General features: G+C 43.5%; 1 protein-coding gene across 1 annotated transcript in view; it reads right to left on the bottom strand.

Annotated features, from left to right (window-relative positions):
- The window catches only part of LOC147250995 (uncharacterized), a 119,868-nt gene that overhangs the window by 31,452 nt on the left and 69,239 nt on the right, over positions 1-19,177 (bottom strand). Inside the window, exon 3 of the mRNA XM_086221479.1 lies at positions 2,641-2,685. Within this exon, the coding sequence (XP_086077605.1) occupies positions 2,641-2,685 (45 nt within the window). The remainder of the gene's footprint in view (positions 1-2,640; positions 2,686-19,177) is intronic.

Here is a 19,177-nt window from a genome sequence, read left to right as displayed (position 1 = left end):
AACCAGTCATGATAAACAGGCTTTGGTACACTGGGTCACGTTTTGCAGCGGGATATGAAGTCATGTCAGGACTTGGCTTTCGAAGACAATCTGGGTGTGTTAAACAGAAGACTAAGAGAGAGTGAAAAGGTTCGGTTGGCAAACTGTGTGTTCCTTTCAAAGTATAAATAAGATGTCTGGAATATATCTGCAGGGCAAACCTTCAGATCTAAATGAAACGCTCTGATTTTGAGCTGCAAAACATACATTCTGTTTTTCATAGTGTGCCTAACCAAAACCAACAGTGGCAATCAAAAGACCCCTTGTTCTTAGTGGTCATGGTTGTGTTAAAAAAAACAGGAGGGCCCTAATAAATCATATATAATATTGAGCCATTAAAAGCTTTTATAATCGCGTTCATATTTATCATGAAATCATCACGACCCAGATGAATATGACCGTTAACACAATCTTTTCCCTTGTAGATGTGATACATCCACGGATGGATGCAGCGCATCTACATAAGGTCAATAGATTGAAAGCAGACTCTCTCTGGGGACAAGGCCGGCACTTGTGGTGTTCTGTTACTTAAACACAAAACTCCTTCAAAAAAAAAAAAAAAAAAATCTACATTCACCTTGATGTTTTCTCAAGGGAGCGGGCCGCTTTGGGACAAGACGAGGAGGAAAAGCATTAAAAAAAAATGCAGGTGGCGAGAGCATGAAGGTGCCATGAGAAGAAGAAGAGGAGGCGAGAGGTGTTGGGGTTTATGAGGCATGGAGACCAAGTCAATTAAGTCTAGCTGTGTCTAGACGCTGGGACAAGGACCTCCTGGGCCAGACAGTTGGGTAAACAAACTAACACTGGCACTAACAGCAGTCTGAGACATTGAACTTGAGTGTGGAGGCTAACAAGAAGGGAAAAAAGACAGGAAAGGAAGAAGGCAAGAGGTAGAATGAAGAAATAAACAGGGAAAGCGAACAAGGAACTGACCAAACAACGAGAAAATGTTGAGGGTTGACGCAAGAGACAAGGGAGGTTGTTAACTACTCCACCCTGATGGGAGGAAACTAAACAAGTAGACAGCAAAGCTAAACAGAAACACCCTTTCAGATACAGACCGTCCTGTGACGAATAATGGGACAGCAAGGAGAGAATGTCACGATTCCTCTATAGAATAGAAGTTCCAGGTGTTTTAAAAACTGAGATGCAGGTGAGAGACGAGTCAAGAAAACTAGCCAGGTGAATATTAGGACCGCCACTCAGGAGGTCATGTTTTTGCTGTGGTCCGTCCGTTGATCTTTCTGTAACTGAATTTCTTGAAATTCAGAAAAACATTTCGTTTTTGGAGCCAATGTGAATAAAACGGTAGATAGATCCAGGATTGAGAAAATGAAACAAAACACCTTTTTTCACAATTTTGCAGCTTTCCATCAATTTCTTGGAAACTACCAGATCATAATAAATACAGACACGTCTGATGAAAAATTCAAACCAAACAGCAGGCAGATTTTTTGCTTCAAAATATGATTTTTTTCTAGGGAGGTCATTTGTTACATCGGCCAATGGACACAGAGTTGATGTTTTTTTTTGTCCATTAGCGGGAAAACTCCAAATGTTGTGGATGGATTTTGATCAAATTTGATTAAACACAGCTTGCAGAGCACTCTATTAAATATTGGAATTGATGCGGATCTGATGTGCCCCCTAGTTCCAACCAAGGAAAAGTGGTGTTCACTTAGTCTGAGCCAAAAGCAGAACTCCTCACTGACAAAGATCTCTAGTCTGGTCTTAAGTTGGGAGTGGATGAATATTGTGTTTTGTCTATTCTTGCTCCAGAACCCTCAGAGAGTTTATACCTCCACCAGAGCCTCCTGCTGACAGACAAGCGCTTGCAGACTAAAGATAAACTTATCCTAACTTAATGTCAAAAAGAAAAAGAAAAACAAACTGAAGTTTTCTGCTTTGTCAAACAAATCCACCCCGAAATTTAATGGGCCTTTTCACCAAATTGGGTGACAATCTGCCCCCCCCCCCCCCCCCATTATTTGTAATAAAAAAAAAATCTTAGCGTGGTGAATATTCACTTAGTCAACATCTTCGTCTCATCTCCTAAACATCCACAACAATGAATCACCACCAGACTGGATGTGACACATTTCCTGCACAACAGCAGCAGGGTTTGACATTTAAAAAAAGAAAAAAAATTGTCTCATCTTTTCTGAAATCAACACTTAATAAATACAGTTGGAAATAAAAGTGACTCACACCTCCGCTCTATCTGTCGTGCCAAACTTTAGTGGAATACAAGTTGTGTCTCTGCAATGTTCTGCCGTGTTTTGTGGTCTGAGTGATGGTGGGTACTGATGCTGGTCTCATTAGGTCTGTACCAGGGCAGCTGCTGCCGCTCACTGAGAACCACTGACATCTGGGCGAGGTTAGTGCACATCCACGTGGCCCAAGTTAGCACTGACTCACGGGTCACTGCCTACACCAGACTGAGCCCATCACCAAACCCGGAATCTAATGTTTTTTTGGACTGAGATAGAAAGCAAAAGAGAGAGATGAAGACGGGGAAGTAAATCTGGAGAAGAGTGAGTGAGTGAGCGAGAGAGAGCGAAAGAGAAGAAATAAACAAAGCAGGTGGTGGGTGTCACTTACCGGGTTCTCCTCTTCTTCCCATCCTTCCACGCTTTCCTGGAGGCCCTGTGAAAACACACAGATGGAGCAATAAATTCCCCAAATCAGCACTGCATGGTTGAGTACAGGACAACTGAGCATCGCTGGCTGTGTCACTGCTGGTGGTCGTGTGTTGTCTGGCGGCGAGCGTGTATTCGCTGGCACGGACAAAACCACAATGTTGGTCTGGCGTCATTGCGATTGCTTGAAATGAAAGTGATACTAAAAATCCCATCCATCCATCCATTTTCTACCGCTTATCCTGTTAAAGGTCGCAGGGGGGCTGGAGCCTATCCCAGCAGCCTTCAGGCGAGAGGCGGGGTTCACCCTGGACGGGTCGTACGAAAGATCCCATTAGAAGCAAACACGAACTGATCAAGCTGGACCGTCAAGGGCTGATCTCATGACCTTCATCCCTACAGAGATGCAGCAGGAGAGGTGCAACGTAGACCCACGTAGAACTGTACCCCTCACGTGGCTACAAGACCGACTTGGATACCATGGAATGATTCATCACATGAATCATTTCTCCATCGCTGCTAATTTCCATCAGAATCTGTTAATTTAACAGGGTTGCTCACAAGAGATCTGGAAAGAACACGTTCCTCCCCTGCTTTCTGTGGAACACCTCACTTCTCCTCCCTCCCACAGCTCTGCTCTTGTTATGAAATAGGAACCATACTGGGTAGAGTTCCTGATGTTAAGTGGTTATGGCTGCAGACATTATTGTCATTACTGGACGTACTGTAGCGGTCTAATCACTTCCTGACTCTGCCAGCCTTTTCAGTGAGAGCTCAAACATGTCTACCTTTCATCCTTCTTGCTCTCTTTTAAGCAGAAGCAATATGCTATTAATGACTCTGGAATAGAATAATGAAAAAAAGAGCTCATGTTCATGTCTGTGTGCCACTGAAGGGAAACTAAGCCTGTTTTATTTGACTCCATTTACCCTCATGGAAGACCGTGTTGCCAAGTCAGATGGAGGAAAAAAGTACAGCTGTTGGTCCATTTGCTCATTTAAAATTGATGCTTGAAATCCATCTTTGTTTAAAATCGAATCATTTAACACATTTACACTTCTAAGATGCCAGCTAACGACACAGGCGTGCACGTGCACGCGCACACACACACACACACACACACACACACACACACACACACACACACACACACACTGCCAGGCCAGCTACAGCATTTATAGTCTCTATATTCTATAGTTGACTCAGCTCCCGTAGCCATAAACAGCAACCGGAGTTATTTTTTGTGAGCTGAGGCTGGGGTGTGTGAGTGTGTATGTGTGTGTGTGTGTGTGTGTGTGTGTGTGTGGGGGGGTCGTAACGGCAAGGAATGTGTGAGGAAGTGGTGAGATACGTGGAAAAGGACAATTTGGGAGACTAATTACATGGCGACGTGTTAGGATAGATGGATGTAAGTGGGAAAACTTGTAAACATGATCACGGCCCTTTAATTTACAGGATCTGGGTCGCCAGGGGCCACACCTGCTCTAACTTTTTAAGAGACATAAACGTCGATCATTCACTGCCAATCACTGCAGGAGCAAGAGTCAAAATGTAGGGTGGAGCTTTGGATTTGATGATGAAGATGGTGACGATGATGATGATGATACAGGGTTGGAAAGCAGGTGTTGTCTGTATGTGTGGGTGTGGAAGTACTTCTGATTCCTTTTCCAGGTGTGAGACAAACAAATATTGATAAACACACCCACACACACACACACACGCACACACACGCACGTGATTTCTTGTTTCCCTGTGATATACTGGGGTCAGAAAATATAACACCAAAGAACTAGAGCTGATGAGACACAGCGAGAGATCACGCTTTACCTTTGTCTCTCAGAAGAGGAAGATGAGTCTGATTTACTGTTGGGTTGATGGCGAGTTCATGGATCTCTGCCAAGAACCACACACACACACACACACACACACACACACACACACACACACTCTTCCTCTGATCTGCCTGTTTGCCGCCTTTGATTTGGCTACTGAGAGATTTCTCACAAACAATATAATTCCAGGGAACAGGATCGGAGGAGCTCGACTTCCCCCACGCACTCTCTCGCTTCTTTTAGACCCAGTTTTGTTTAACCTCACAACTGGGAGCAATAAAGAGCCAAATGAAAATGGCAGAATCTGATTCCATCTGCTTCCACCCACCCACTCTATCCTCCTGCTGCAGCAGGAGAAAATGTAATTTCACTGGAAAGGGAAAGGTGTTAGTAGGGAAGGTCAACCTGGTGTCTCTGCAGCGACTTACTTCTCACTGGAGGATTAAAGCAAAAAATAAAAAATCCCAGAAGCAGATTTTCTTTAGATTGTTATTTCACACATCTGACAAACAGAAGAAACAAAAAGTTACCAACACTAAAAGAAAACATGCTTCATGTGTAAAATGACTGAGGTGTCTTACTATTTGTCTGAATCAATCTGCTCATTATAAAACCTTGAAACTGTTGAAGCAACTCTTAGGATTGCCTTCTTTCCGTCTCTAAATGGTGACAGATGTTTAGCCACTTTGTCTGAAACAGCACAACCGTCTCCTGATCTGTCATCACCCCCCCCAAACACACCCTCCACCCCGCACGTTTGTCCAATTTCTCTTCCAATAACGGACGGTGGACGCACGCTGCGGATGTGATTTACACGGTGACGATTCATTCTACAGCAGCGGTGCATCTCTCCTGGGTCGGCCCAGGTTCAGCGGCGCCGGCTGGGTTCATGCACACTCAGCCAAAGTTGTAGGAACCATGAGCTACCTGCAACACATGACATCAGTTCCATGTACAACACCTGCTGCACATTTATGTAAATATGTAAAAGATTCCCTTGTGCACCGGAAAGAGTCGTTCACCACATGCGCAGAGAAATATTGAGTCCTTTATATGTTTCTTCATCTCAGAACTTGAATTTAGATAAAATGATCTGCGTGGATCAGTAAAGGCAGATGAATATGTTCCAGAACAGATATGGCAAGTATTGATGATAATCTTCAGAAGAAATACATGTCAATTTTTCTGCCATATTCATGTTTATTATTTGTTTTTCCTCATGTAAAGCATTTTTGAGTGTCTAGAAAAGTCAGTAAAAAAAAGTATTTGAGCATTATCTGAATGACAAAATCAGTGGACGGTTTTTGGCAAATTTGAACAAATTTCCTGGGGACGTTTCTGAGAAAACAATTAAACGTGATATCGTGATGTGAGGGGCCACACTGAGCTCGACTTTTCGCCGGCAAAAATCTTTTATCCGGATCCGATTGGACGTTTGCGGAAAGTTGTGTGGTTAAAAGAGAGGGATGCTGCTGTGAACGTCCCCCTGCTCGTCGCTGTGACTGAGACAGAGGAGGGCTTCCTGTTTTACTTTCAGCATCAAGCGTTGCGTGACTGCAGAATGGATGAGTGAGGGTGTATTTGTGCGTGTGAGAGAGAAGAGATGCCAATTTCATGCCCGTGCGGCTGTGTTCAACATATAGTTTTCTTGACATGCTCTGTCAAGGCTGAGTGACACTGCTGTAAACCTGCGTGTTTGACTGAGCATGCTCGCTGTCGCAGCTGATGCATTATTCATGTGGGCCTAACGAGCATCCACCATCATCAGTGAAGCTCATCAGTTCCGGACTTATTTGAATTTTTGTACTTTCGTTTTGGAAAACTTTGATGATGTGTTTCTATTTTCTAGTGAGGGTTTTGCATATTTGAAACTGAATGAAGAGGTGAAGGAAAGAAAACTCGGTGTTCTGCTGGTGAAAGTCCCAGTTAAGGTGAGTCGGTGATTGTCCATGGAGAACACAGCCAGACACAGCGATCTCTCATCTCATAAACATGTCATTTAGATCAAGAAATAGATGGCGTTGTTGTTTAATAAGTGTATTATAGTTGTAGAATAAGGCATATTGGTGGGTGTTGAGCCTTTGGGTGATCAGAGTTTGTTGTGAGCTCTTGTTAATGTGTTTCTGGGACTCTCAGCACACTTTTCTATCAAGACTGGCCTTGCGTGACAGTGCTTTAATTGAGCCGAGCCCAGATAAACAAACCCTTCTCAGCCACAAGTGAAAAACACGTGCACGCATGTACGCGCGCGCGCACACACATACACACACACATACACACCTTCACAATCAGATTTGTGTTTGTTGATGCAAGCCATGTTGGTGTATATGGGAATAGCTTGTTTCTCAGCATATTTCAGACTGGTCGTGCTGGAACTACAGATGTTAGGATTTAGATGAGGATTTCTACGCACACTTGCAAACAAATGAGGAAACCGCATCTCCAGATCTATTTCCAAAAAGGCCAGCACATGTATTCCTGTTACCCTCGAACCAGCAAGCCCATGAGAGTCCTGAGAAGCACTGACTAAGATGTGGGAGGCAATGAATCCTGTAATGAAGGGGACAGCGGCCACTGTCGAGGTGAGAATGAGGGTTATGTTTGTAGATAAGATCAAGTTGGGGCCACCATGTTTCTGAGAACTTCCAGGAAGCCTGGAGGTGTGAAATCCAGTCCTCAGGGAGAATAAACACAAAGGTTTACATGAGTGGCACACACGCAAGCAGAGATTAAGAAGATTTGTGGGTCACCTGAAGGGGCATGGGCCTTTGGGTGGTGCCTTCAATGTTCTAAATACTACTGTGGGCTTCCTGTAAGCGCGTTTGGATAGGATTTTCTGACTGACACAAGATAAAAGAATTACTGCCCTTAATTCAGCATCACTGCATGCTGTGGTCATTTGACAAGGACATTTTTGAAGTGTTGGTTTTGTCCAGCGCCGGTCTATGCCTAATGGTGATCTGTAACAGGATAAAACACCCTTTTATCTTTGAAGCTTTTTTCATTCATAAAATGTGGTTCTTGTTTGGCATTCTGGAACATGTTAGAGCAAAACCGGAGAGCTAGGCACCATAGGAGTTTGTGTGTGCGTGTATGTGTGTGTATGTGTGTGTGTGTGTGTGCGGGCGGGTGGGGGGGTCCTTAAGTGTAAAGGAATAAAGAGGGTGTGCTAATCACCGTGACTTTAAATGCAAATGGCAATATTTGTGTGTGTGTGTGTGTGTGTGAGGCTGTAACAGAGGACAATGTGTGGCCCATGGTTAAGGAAGCATGGTTTGAATGTTCAAAAGGAAGCTTTAATTCAGCCAGCTTCCTTCTTTAACCCTGACATCTTCTCTGGAAAGAATTCCTCCCTCTCTCTGGTGCAGTTTCTGCCAGTCTCCTCCGTTCCTCCCCCTTTCACAGTTTCCTAACCTCTAATGCCCTTAGCTATTACCATAAACTAGCTGCTTCTCCTGGTTTACATCTCTTCTTCTATCACATCTGAAACAGACATGAAGTCTTCGTAGAAGTCAAGGTGAGAGCACCGCAGCCAGTCACGCACTCGCTATAGTTTACTAGCAATGCTGTGCAACTTTAAATACTTGCTCTCTCTCTCTCTGATGTAAAATAAATAGAGGTACGATTTAATCTACAATGCTGTCACGAAGCCTGTCAGACATTTCCCGGTTAAATCAGTGAATTTAATCAAACTATTATAAGAACATTTTAGGTGGCGAGCTGCTAATTTGATGCAAATATTCCCATTTTTTTTCCTATGACCATGACATACAAACACATGCAAAAGGTGAGAAATTATTTACATCTTGTCAAAATACCACAATGTTTCTATTTACATGATGAAAAAAGCCTAACAACCCATCTGCGATGCCGCAGTGACCTTATTTGTGCCATACTGTAAGAAATTCCCACAAGATGTTCCTGAGTTATCTCCAAGATTGGGTTGGATGAACAACGTGAGCTTCTGGAGAAATGTAGAATTATTAATCAGGATAAAGTCCTGGAGGTATTTAAGCTCAGCTACACACAATACTGATAAGTTAATGTGTATTGTCTATATATTCAGTGTGTGTAGTGTTAACAGTAGTGGTAGTATTTCAAATAGTACCAATACTAACAACGCATAGGTGTTGAAAAAACAAAACTTTACATTCCTGAAGAGGTTTTTCTACTCAGTAGAAAGTTGAGCTCTAGCTCGGAGCCTACGGATACAAACTTGAAATAATCAATAAACTCTTAAATAATAAATGATTCCACTTCCTTCCCGGATGTACTGAAGCTATACAGGGTTAACCACCTCTCTGCACTTCAGAGGACTACAGATCTACTGGCTGAATGTTCCTCACTCAGTACCATCCACCACAACGCTCCCAATACTGCCAATTTTCAGGGAGAAACTTTATCACACTAGCTAGAACAAGCAACACCCAGTGGCCTTCAGTAAATAGTGACAGGATGAAGATGAATATCGGAGTGGGATTCGTTGCACTCAGCCAGACATGGAGGGATGTGATGGATTAGGTGGAGCGACACAAAATGAAGTGAACAAGCAATAAATAGAAACAGGGACGTTATTGGGAGGAGGGTGATGATGTCACGAACATATCGTTTGGATTAGATTCTGGAATTAAGACGCATCTGTGCACTAGGAGATTTAGCTGGAAACAAAAAGTTGGAATCTAAAAATTCAATATCAATTTACTGTAGAACAACTAAAAACACATGAACACATCGGGACTCTTCGCTCGGGTAACATTTATCACATGTAAACACAGAGGACAACTTTGTGCATGATTCTTTCTTTATTCTTTGACTTTTCTGGCTCATTCAAACACTCTCTCTCTCTCTCTCTCTCTCTCTCTCTCTCTCTCTCTCTCTCTCACACACACACACACACACACACACGCCCGAACAAAGAAAAATGTGGCAAGTTCTTGGACCCAACAGAAATATTTATTTTCTTCCCAGAATTCTGAGACAAGCAGAGTGCTCATGACACACACTTGTGTGCCTGCACGTCCCATTCATTTCTCCAACAGACGATGTTATGAGAGTCACAGCTGGAGCACTTGGACGGGCATGAAACTTCCACGGTTGAATCGTGAGTACAAAAGACAAGGAATGCATTTGTTTCTTCTTTCAATAAAAATCACATGTAGGTGCAACGTAAAGACATAAGGGTACATTTCCCTTTCCTTTAAAGAAAATTAAAAAAGAAAATAATCTCGAAAGAATTAACTTTCAGATACTGAGGATGACTTTGGGGTGGTATTTTGTTTCCAAGCCTCCACAACATGTGCCTATGACAGCGACCTTGACCTTTGACCACCAAAATGTTTCTGGTTCATCCTTGAGTCCCAGTGGACGTTTCTACTACATTTCCTTAATGTATCCCTGATATACTGTGTTCATGAAGATGGGAATTACTACAGTGGGTACCATGACAAGTCCTGAAGCAGTACATTTTTAATCTATGGGAATTCTGCATAGGCATGAGTTCAATGTTGACTAATTGGGCTGATAATTATTGAGGCTTTGATATGCTTACCCAGGGTTTAACTAACAGGAATGTCTCTCCATGCAACTCTCATTCTAAAATTAAATTAAAAGAAAATGTATTTTGCTCTCTTAAATATCTTAAGTGCAATTTGATTTTATTTCCTGCCTTAAGATTTGCATTCTGGTTTTGTTCTCTTTTACCTTGAACCTGATTTTACTGATCATTTCTCATGTTTTTAACCTTCTTTTCTCTTTGTTGTAAAGAACTTTGAGCCGCACTGTGAGAACAAAAGGTGCAATTCAAATGTTTTCTATTAAATTAGCCAAGTTATGGTTTGATGCGCCTGATTATGAGAAGATTGAAAGATGTGATGCCCACCAAATATTCAATTCATATTTGGATTTGAAGTGTAAATGTGTGTGAGAGCCTACGTATATCAGTCCATTCTACAACTGTAACGTGAGCAGCTGCTGCATCGAGTCACTGACGTCAGTTGCAGCACTCACTCATAAAATGGTCTTGGTTTCATGACACACGGCTGGGTTTAAAGATGATCATGTGTTTATTTCAAATACATACAGGTGTGTGTATAAGGAGTGTATGGTTTCATAGATGCCATCACTGCTCTGCTTCTGGATGACTCTTTACTCTCGCTGAGGTGATGTGCGTGAAGACGCGTATTCTCTTTCACTGCCGCGTGATTCAAGGGCGACGACAGTGTAGTGTGTCTCATTTGTGTGTGTGTGTGTGTGTGTGTGTGTGTGTGTGTGCGTGTGTCATGGAACAGTTCCAATAGCAGGTGCAGACTTGCCCCAGTGTGAACTTTTATGGTGGCGGCGGTGGTGGTGGGGGCACGAGTTATTTTATCCGATTGGTGGTCCATATTTGGCCCAATAGGCAGCTTAGGTTCCAGTGGCCAGGACACGGCCGGGACGGCTATCGCGTCTCTAACACACTCGGTGATAGATTGGGATCAGTGTGAGGTTTCAGCCTGTTGTGAGTTTACATGCAACCATTCATGCAACATATAACATCATGTTGAATAAATGTCCACTCGCAGAAGAGAAGGCCCATCCTCAGAGACTATTAGTGTGTGTAACTCTTGTGTATGAGTGTGTGTGTGTGTGTGTGTGTGTGTGCGCGCGCGTGGAGCTATGTTGGCCCGACAGCTGCCACCGTGATAGATGGCTGACACAGCTGATGTGTCTGATATGTGTAGTAATGAAAGTTAAACACAGCTGGGAGTGAATGACAGAGCTACTGTATGTGCCATTCGCCCCTGTTGACAAAGCACATCTCTACATCAGCATTCGTCACGTAGTGACCTTGCGTGAGGGTCACTGTGGAGGCAGAAAATAGTAGGCACGAGCAAATCATTTCACTCATTCCACTCCACACACTCTCATCTGACACCTCATACAAAGTCAGTCGTGTCACCTTCAATTGCTCCTGTTTGTTTACACGCCTTCTTCTTGTCCTCAGGTTAAATTTGTCAGGTTTTTGGAAGTTTTACAGCAGAAATATGGCTTCTTTTCTTCCCTGGCTGCCATGAAAATAACATGGATGGTTCCACACCATCAGTGTTTGCGAGTACAAATAACGACTGCAATATTTTATAGCGTGTACTGTCCTCCCATGTCAAAAAAGACCCGGTATAAAGCAACGGGGCAAAGGCTCACATTATTTTGCAGTGCAGGCAACATACGCATAAAAGCACACACACTGTAAATCTATAGGTGTGTAAACAGCTATAGGTCACATCCCATCACAACCCTTCTGTGCAAGGTCACCAGGACATCCAGACGAGGCACACATATAAAATACATAGAATTTGTGGTTATGAGTAAGTAAGCATAAGTAAGCAATAGGAAAAGAAGTCTCGGGTGGAAAATCTCTAGCACTTCCCTCCGAGCGAGTGGGCACTGACCCGTGCCCCTCAAACTTGACCCACACACCAGTCAATGTTTGGAGCCACTGGTGTGCACTTCAAGAACAGCTTCAGCTTTCAGTTCTGGTCCACTGGATCAAGGGGAAGAAGTTTTGTGGTCATAACGCCCCTCTGACCAACCGAGAGGATCTTGGCGTGCTAGACTCCTACGATCCAGGGGTGTTGTGGGTAAAAAAGACACATTAGTGTAAAAAATACTTTTAGTGGTCACTTCAAAAGTTATTTAGGGCTCTTGCCATCTGTTCCAAATGGTTCTTCTTTCAAAATGTGTCATATTTTTATTCACGGGTTGGCGGCTGCCTCATAAATCTGTCAGAGATTTACAGTTAAACTATCAGGGGTTTTTTTTCCTCTCACAATGAAGGTTTTGTCCTCGTGCACCTGACTGGAGCTCAAATCAAATGGTTGGGAACACACACACACACACACACACACACACACACACACACACACACGTACACACCACTTCTCCTGTCTCAATCAAAATTCTGCTCAAGCCACAGCAACGGTGAAGCTGTTGTAATAAATCAAGCTGAGTTTAGGTCGACTTTGCTTATTTTATCGTTAATTCCATCAGTCAGGGATTTAGCAGATTTTTACCAAACTTAGGTTACAACTGCAGAACCACAGATGAAAACCAGGCGTTTAGCTTGAAATGGATGTCATTTGTTGCCAAATAATACTTTCATGTAGCTTTTAATTCCAACATCACCACACTTTCTTGCTCAGAATTAGAGAAGATTGATAGCGTACAAGTAGGAGTTTGTGAAATGGGAACCCAGCCAGTTAGCTTTGCTCAGCTTTACACATGTGGAGGAAAGAGTAGCTCTCCTAAAACCAAAATAAATCATTTTACACTTTTTTTTAATGTGATAAACTTCCAGAGTGTCTTACTTATTTTAGTAATGAATTCACATCATATAGAACAGCCCAACTCTGTGAGATCTGGTCATAAATAGGATTATTTATTCCCTAAATGTGTAAAAGGTCCTGAATGCTCGGCAAAACCCAATTAATGACCACCTCACTACTCAGAGACCGTCTGAGGATGTACTGGAACCAAAGTTGTCCTGGGGATGTCTTGCTTTCCAAGAGTCAGAAACTGTTCACAGACCGTTTTAATATATTTAGAGTTCTTAGTATTTATGTAAAACAGTATTATTATGCTATCATAGAAAAATAGTTGAGTGTGTGCGATCAAAATAAAAAAACAACAGTCCAACGTATGCGCCCAGAAAAAAATGGTTAAAAAAAGGGGGGGTCAGGGGGATCCATCATCCGTGGTCTCCATGAGATAAAAGCCCTCTGAGGAAGGTGACAGCAGAAGGGAGGGAGATAATGAATGAATAAAGTAAGGGAGAGTAGGTTGACTCCATGACCCTGACGCCCCATTTGCTCTTGCAGGCTCTCATCCGTCTACATCTGGTTTAAAGGCTGCAGTGAGGAGAAATCTGGATGAACTACTGCTGCTCTGTCCCGACTGGTGACGGGCTTCAACCTCTTCGGCCATCGGCTAAATGACGGAACGTGAGAGTGTTGAAAGGCTCGCGACAGTGTCTCCATCACTGTCCATCTCAAAGGTGACCCGCTTTTGCATCACTGGCTTCCAGATATTAAATTTGAATGGGTTCTTCTGCCATTTCTTCCATTAATCACTGTGGATGCTCATGGTGGTTTTATCAACAAAAGCAAGTAATATGCTCAAAAGCCAAGTCACGTATGCTCAGCCTTTGGATCCAAGGATCACCCTGCACTTGACATGTTTTCCGAGCACCTTCATGCCGCCCCTGGTTGGTCTGGTGTCTGCAATATGACCTTTAAGCATCATTCGGCTTCTGATTAAAACGAATGATTCCGAGCAACACGATCCGACTTTGTTCTTTCATCCCTGAACGAGAGCGTGTCTCTTTACTGATCGATGTCCCCCATGCTCCATCTTAATCAGACTTTATCTGGTTTGGTCGTGAGACCAGATGGTAGCCAGCGCACACACACATACACACACAAACACACACACACACGCTCACACCTAGAAGCGTCAGTCAGCCTCAGTTTAGGCGGTCACTCTAACACTCTTGGTATTCTGCTGTCTTCTTTGTGTGATTGCTGAAGCGTGTAACACAGTCAGGATGTGACCTCCAGCCTTCAGGATGACGAGGGCGATAAATCTGCGGCTGTACTCCAACACAAGTGACCTTTGACCCTCACAGATACACAATATTTCTGCAGGCGTTGCTGCTTAGCACAAAATGAACAGATAATAAATGGATATGACTGTTGATAGAAAAAAATGCTCCAGGTCTCTCCTGTACATTTACGCCTCTGTCTTCCACCGTCCCTCCACACCTCCCTCCCTGACCTCCAGGTTAAGAACTGGTGTCCTCATGTCCCTGTCACGTCTTTCTGTCTGGCTCTGGACTTCTTCTCCCTTTAAAAACTGGCAGAATTCTCTTTTCTGTCAGCCTTCTCTCCTCTGTCATTCAGTCAAGTCAGCCCACACTTGTCCTCTGGTATTCTCTCCTCCCATAAACGCCACTTGTCAAGGTTTCTCCTTACACCATCCTCACCCCTCAACATACGGTACATACCCACCTCACCCTCCTAACACGCACGCACACACACACACACACACACACACACACACACACACACACACACACCCTCCGTCATCTCTGAGTTCATCTGATCACCTAAGGAAACATCCGAAAGTAGATATCTGAACCCACTGTTTGCTTTAGAAGGACAATTTTGGTCCTAGAACATTCCCAGATAGTCACCATGACGAGTTGGGTAGTCATCATTTGATTTCCACGGTGTGTTCAGGATGTTCTAGGAATGTTTAGGGAATATTTTTTTTAAAATGCAGGACATTTTCATACATCATACACAGAACCTAAAACGTGAACTAATTGTTTACTAAAGGTTCCTGTAAAGTCACAATCAGTTCTATAAATGTTCTGGGAATTCAGATGGCATATCCTATATACATTCCTCTAAACTTCTAAATGTTTTCTGAATATTGACCCATTCTGGAAATTTCCAAGGAACAACAGGCACAGAAAAGGAACAACATCCTGTGGTAAGGATCTCCTACACATTCCCAGAATATACTGAATGTTCCCACCTTATTCCACCAATCATCTTCTCTTTCCAAAGGGAATGTTTTCACATGAACCATAGAAAAGCAAATGGGTAGAGAACCTGTAGAGAGCGTAAAGTTCCAGAATGCTCCTCAAAACTGACATGATGGAAATAAAAATTAGATCATTGAGGTAAAATAACAGACACTCCTGTTTTCATATCCAGTTTCAGTGTCTATTTGTTGCTCTGTCAGCACAAAACTGATTTTGTGTTTGATGATCTAAAACCCCTCGGAGGTTCTGGAGGATTTTGGCTCTCCCGGGCTGCATGATCTCATTTGAAAAAAAAAAAAAAAATGGTATCACTGATCCAAAATACTCGCACACGAGAGACATTTTGACCCGACACTGTCGCTCTGCTAGTTACACTGGGCACTCATATTTGCTGAGTAGCACTAAACTCAAGATACAGCTGCAGCAGATGGGAACGTCATTAGTTTAGCAGGTACTTGGTCATACACCAAAGTTTTGTACGAATACTGACCCCAAATCAGTTCAGTGATAAGTCAGTAAAATACCAAGGATTCAAAACAAGCCTCCGACAAGACTAAACCACACGCACCAGCCCGTCAGGACTCATGCAGACTGCGTCCCTTTTCCTTGGTGCCATGAGACGTCACAACAAACACACCCATTGGAAACTGGAGCTGGTATGTTATGTTGGGAATGGATACCACAAAAAAAGACAACTTCCTCTCCCGTTGGGTCCTTTATAGCAGCTTAAGATGACGGATATCAAAATATTATGTGGCGCTTTTATGAGTCTTTAACAATGTTTGGATACGGGGTGGTGCATATGAAAAGAAAAGCCTGAGGGGAGGTCGTCTGACTCCATCGAGTTCGCCGCTACACTGTCACTCGATGCAGGTTTCACACAATCAAGTGCACCGAGCTTTTCTGCATGGACATATTGGCTGTATACTTCTCCTGCCATCATTATAGAAATAAACTCTGAGAATACGTTCAGAATAACTCACCAATACATAAATACTTCAGGGAGGGAATTACTTCCAGGTGCCAATAAAGATTCAACCGCCGACTGCTAACCATCCGGGACCCCACACTTCATGTCACGTCTTCAACCACAATAGAACCGTTTCCGTCAGTTTCTCCAAAAGGGGTTAAAAGTGACGTGAAGATGGCGGATGTCATATTTGAACTGTTTTATTCTTTCCCCAGCTTAATCAGTAGGCTGTCGAGGTTTTTTGGAAGCAAACGGGGCGAACAAGTTCAAGATTGAAACCTGATGAAGAGTGATTGATTGCTGACAGTATGGACCTGAATATACTGAGGAGATGATCTAAATATGTGTGTGTGTGTGTGTGTGTGTGTGTGTGTGTGTGTGTGTGCGCGCCTTACACCCAGGGAGCCTTTGCAGTTGAGCACCATGTGGCTGGCAACCTGTAATTTGGCACGCGACCTGGACAAAGAGGCCACACACACCACCACTCCCCTATACACACACACACACACACACACACACACACACACACACACACACACACACACACACACACATACACACACACACACACACTTCAATTATGTTCTTGACAATTTAACCCTGAAGCATCAAATTTTTTCCCCCTTTTCGCTCCATTTTTCAGTCGTTTTTCTTGTTCCCTGTGGTCGGAAATGTCTTGTTTCCTTAATGGTTTCCTGTAAATTTCCCAGAGTCCCCAGTGTAATTCCAGCCATCCTTAAGGGGAGCCTCCTCTGTGCACCCAATTAGGTCCTACAGTCAGAGGAATATAATCAAGACATGTACTGCTTAAAACTCATGAAGTGAATCACAGTCAGAAAACTGCATTTCTACCCGAGTAAATCTAATGTGTTTGTTTCAGAGGACGTGACTTTAATATAAACCGTCAAACGTGTGTTTAATGTTCAGCTACTCGTCAGGAGGTTTGGACTGTGTTCCACTGTGAAGAGGAAATGGAGCAAAGACAAATGAACTTTTCATTGACACTGTGTGTGTGTTTGTGTGTGTGTGTGTGTGTGTGTGTTTGCACGGACTTGTCTTTTAGTGCGGTATCCAACTTGTGTGTATATTTCCTTTCGTTCCAGTCTAAGGCTCCAGGAGTAGTAGCAGCAGCAGCATCAGCAGCAGCCCCAGCGCTCATTAACCAGATGCCCTGCTGAGGGAGCTCCATTCTGGTTTTCACCTCTATGGGACCCTGGGTAATCACCTAGCATCAGCACCCACGGGCATGAGCCAGCCCGCCGCACCACCTCGGAGTTGAGCAGCCAACATCAGGTCCCGCCTCTGGGGCGGCGGTCACAATAGAGCTAACTGTTGGCATTATAATGAATGGGTATTTAATGGCACAAGACATTAGGTAATGTAGGTATTATTAGGCGAGGTTATTAGCAGTCATCCATGCAGTTTTGGTTCAGTGGGACCAGCCCAGCTGTTAGGGAGCACACATGTTTAGGATACATGATAAAAGGCTATAGAAAATCCATCCGGAGACAAGAGGGATCCCCGTCATTTCAATCTTTGTTCCTGGCATACTTCAAGGAAAATTATATGCCTCGGAATCTGGGTTGCAAAAATAAGGAAATTATTTATCTTTTCTTTGTGCTGGAGGTCTTTCTATTCATCATCCCGCCTGCTCATTCGTCAAATGAGTTTTAAGGATTCTCATCCAGAAAGTGTGCCCCGAGGAATCATTTTTAACTTGCAATAATTGTTTCCTTTTCATGTTTGAAAAGATTCTCCAGATAGTTTTTACATGGTTCAGTGTACAGTCACACACCTGCCCCTCTCTTTGTTGATGGATTCTCTCATTACGGCTCTGCGGGCTTCGCGGCCGTGCAGTTGCACTTGGGGTCTCCCCTGCACGCTGCAGCTGCATAGCCAGCCAGGTGGCCGCGAGAACATTTAGGATGTCAGTATTTTATGCTCAGTAAACATTGCATGCAACAATATACAGCAACTGTATACATGAGATTAATGAGTGGTTGGCAGTTGCTGTTTACTGTTACATCATCTCCTTTCTGCGTCTTTTCTGCATCCATTTCCTTCTGGTATCAATCCTATACGAGCCTGACCCCAGCCTTTGTTGTTTTTCTCTAAAGGAAATTGAATATTTAAATAATATGACAATCATATGAAGCATAACAATTAAATTCAGTCGAGTCTTTTCTACAACATGCAATCAACTAGACTTATTGTCATGTTAAAATAATTTCCTGCACATTTATTTCCATGCTTGTGCGTGCACACACACACACACACACACACAAGTATATAGATGGAGGTGGGAGCTGCTTCTTGTGTTCTCCCTCGCTCGCGGCCACGCTGCGTAGCAGTCTTACCGCCGACTTTCTGCTTCTTTCATCCACACAATCCAGATTCTCACAGCTCATTTCACTGCGGCACCAACAAAACTGGCTTTGAAGAGTTTCCAGCATCCCCTGCTCCGTATGCTATGTTTCACCGCGATGACACGAGTACCTGCTATGGGGTCGAAACTTCACATGGCATATTCCACTCGCTACCTTGCTCTCTCATACCGCTAACATAATCCCACTGGGTTTTGTGTCAGCCCCTGCGATGTATCAGTGGAGAAGAAAAAGCAAGTGTGTGTGTGTGTGTGTGTGTGTGTGTGTGTGTGTAAAAGCAAACAAGTGCAGCTCAGAAGTTTCCTTAGTTGCAATTCTTCTAAATTCTTTGATGTTTGTTTGACCAAATGTGCCACTGTGCTGACGTCCCAGCGGTGAGTCCAGGAACCATGTGTGCTGTGATGGCTTTTATATGTGCTTCAGTAATCCATCTGACACTGACACAGCACAGCCCCGAGGAAGGATTGTTACCTTTTATTCAGTAGTGTTCTGAAGTTACCAACACCATAAACACCGCGCGCAGAACAGAGGCAGCCGTTGATTCGATAACGAGCGTGTTTGCCGTATTTAGACATCTGTGAGAACATTCATTTTCACGGTAGTGAACAACAGCGTTTATGTCACAGGGAACGTCACCTTTTTCCACTTAAAGCTGCGTTCGATAGGCATCTCTGTTACACTGCTCTGTGGAATGTATGTTTGCATACTGTATGTGTGTTTCTTCCTGACTC

The sequence above is a fragment of the Aulostomus chinensis genome, chromosome 13, assembly GCF_037954235.1.
Source record: "Aulostomus chinensis isolate RoL2024-O1b breed Wild chromosome 13, RoL_Achi_v1.0, whole genome shotgun sequence".
In the NCBI taxonomy this organism is placed as follows: domain Eukaryota; kingdom Metazoa; phylum Chordata; class Actinopteri; order Syngnathiformes; family Aulostomidae; genus Aulostomus; species Aulostomus chinensis.
The sequence above is the reverse complement of the archived record's forward strand: the minus strand, read 5'-3'. Positions and strand labels throughout refer to the sequence as shown.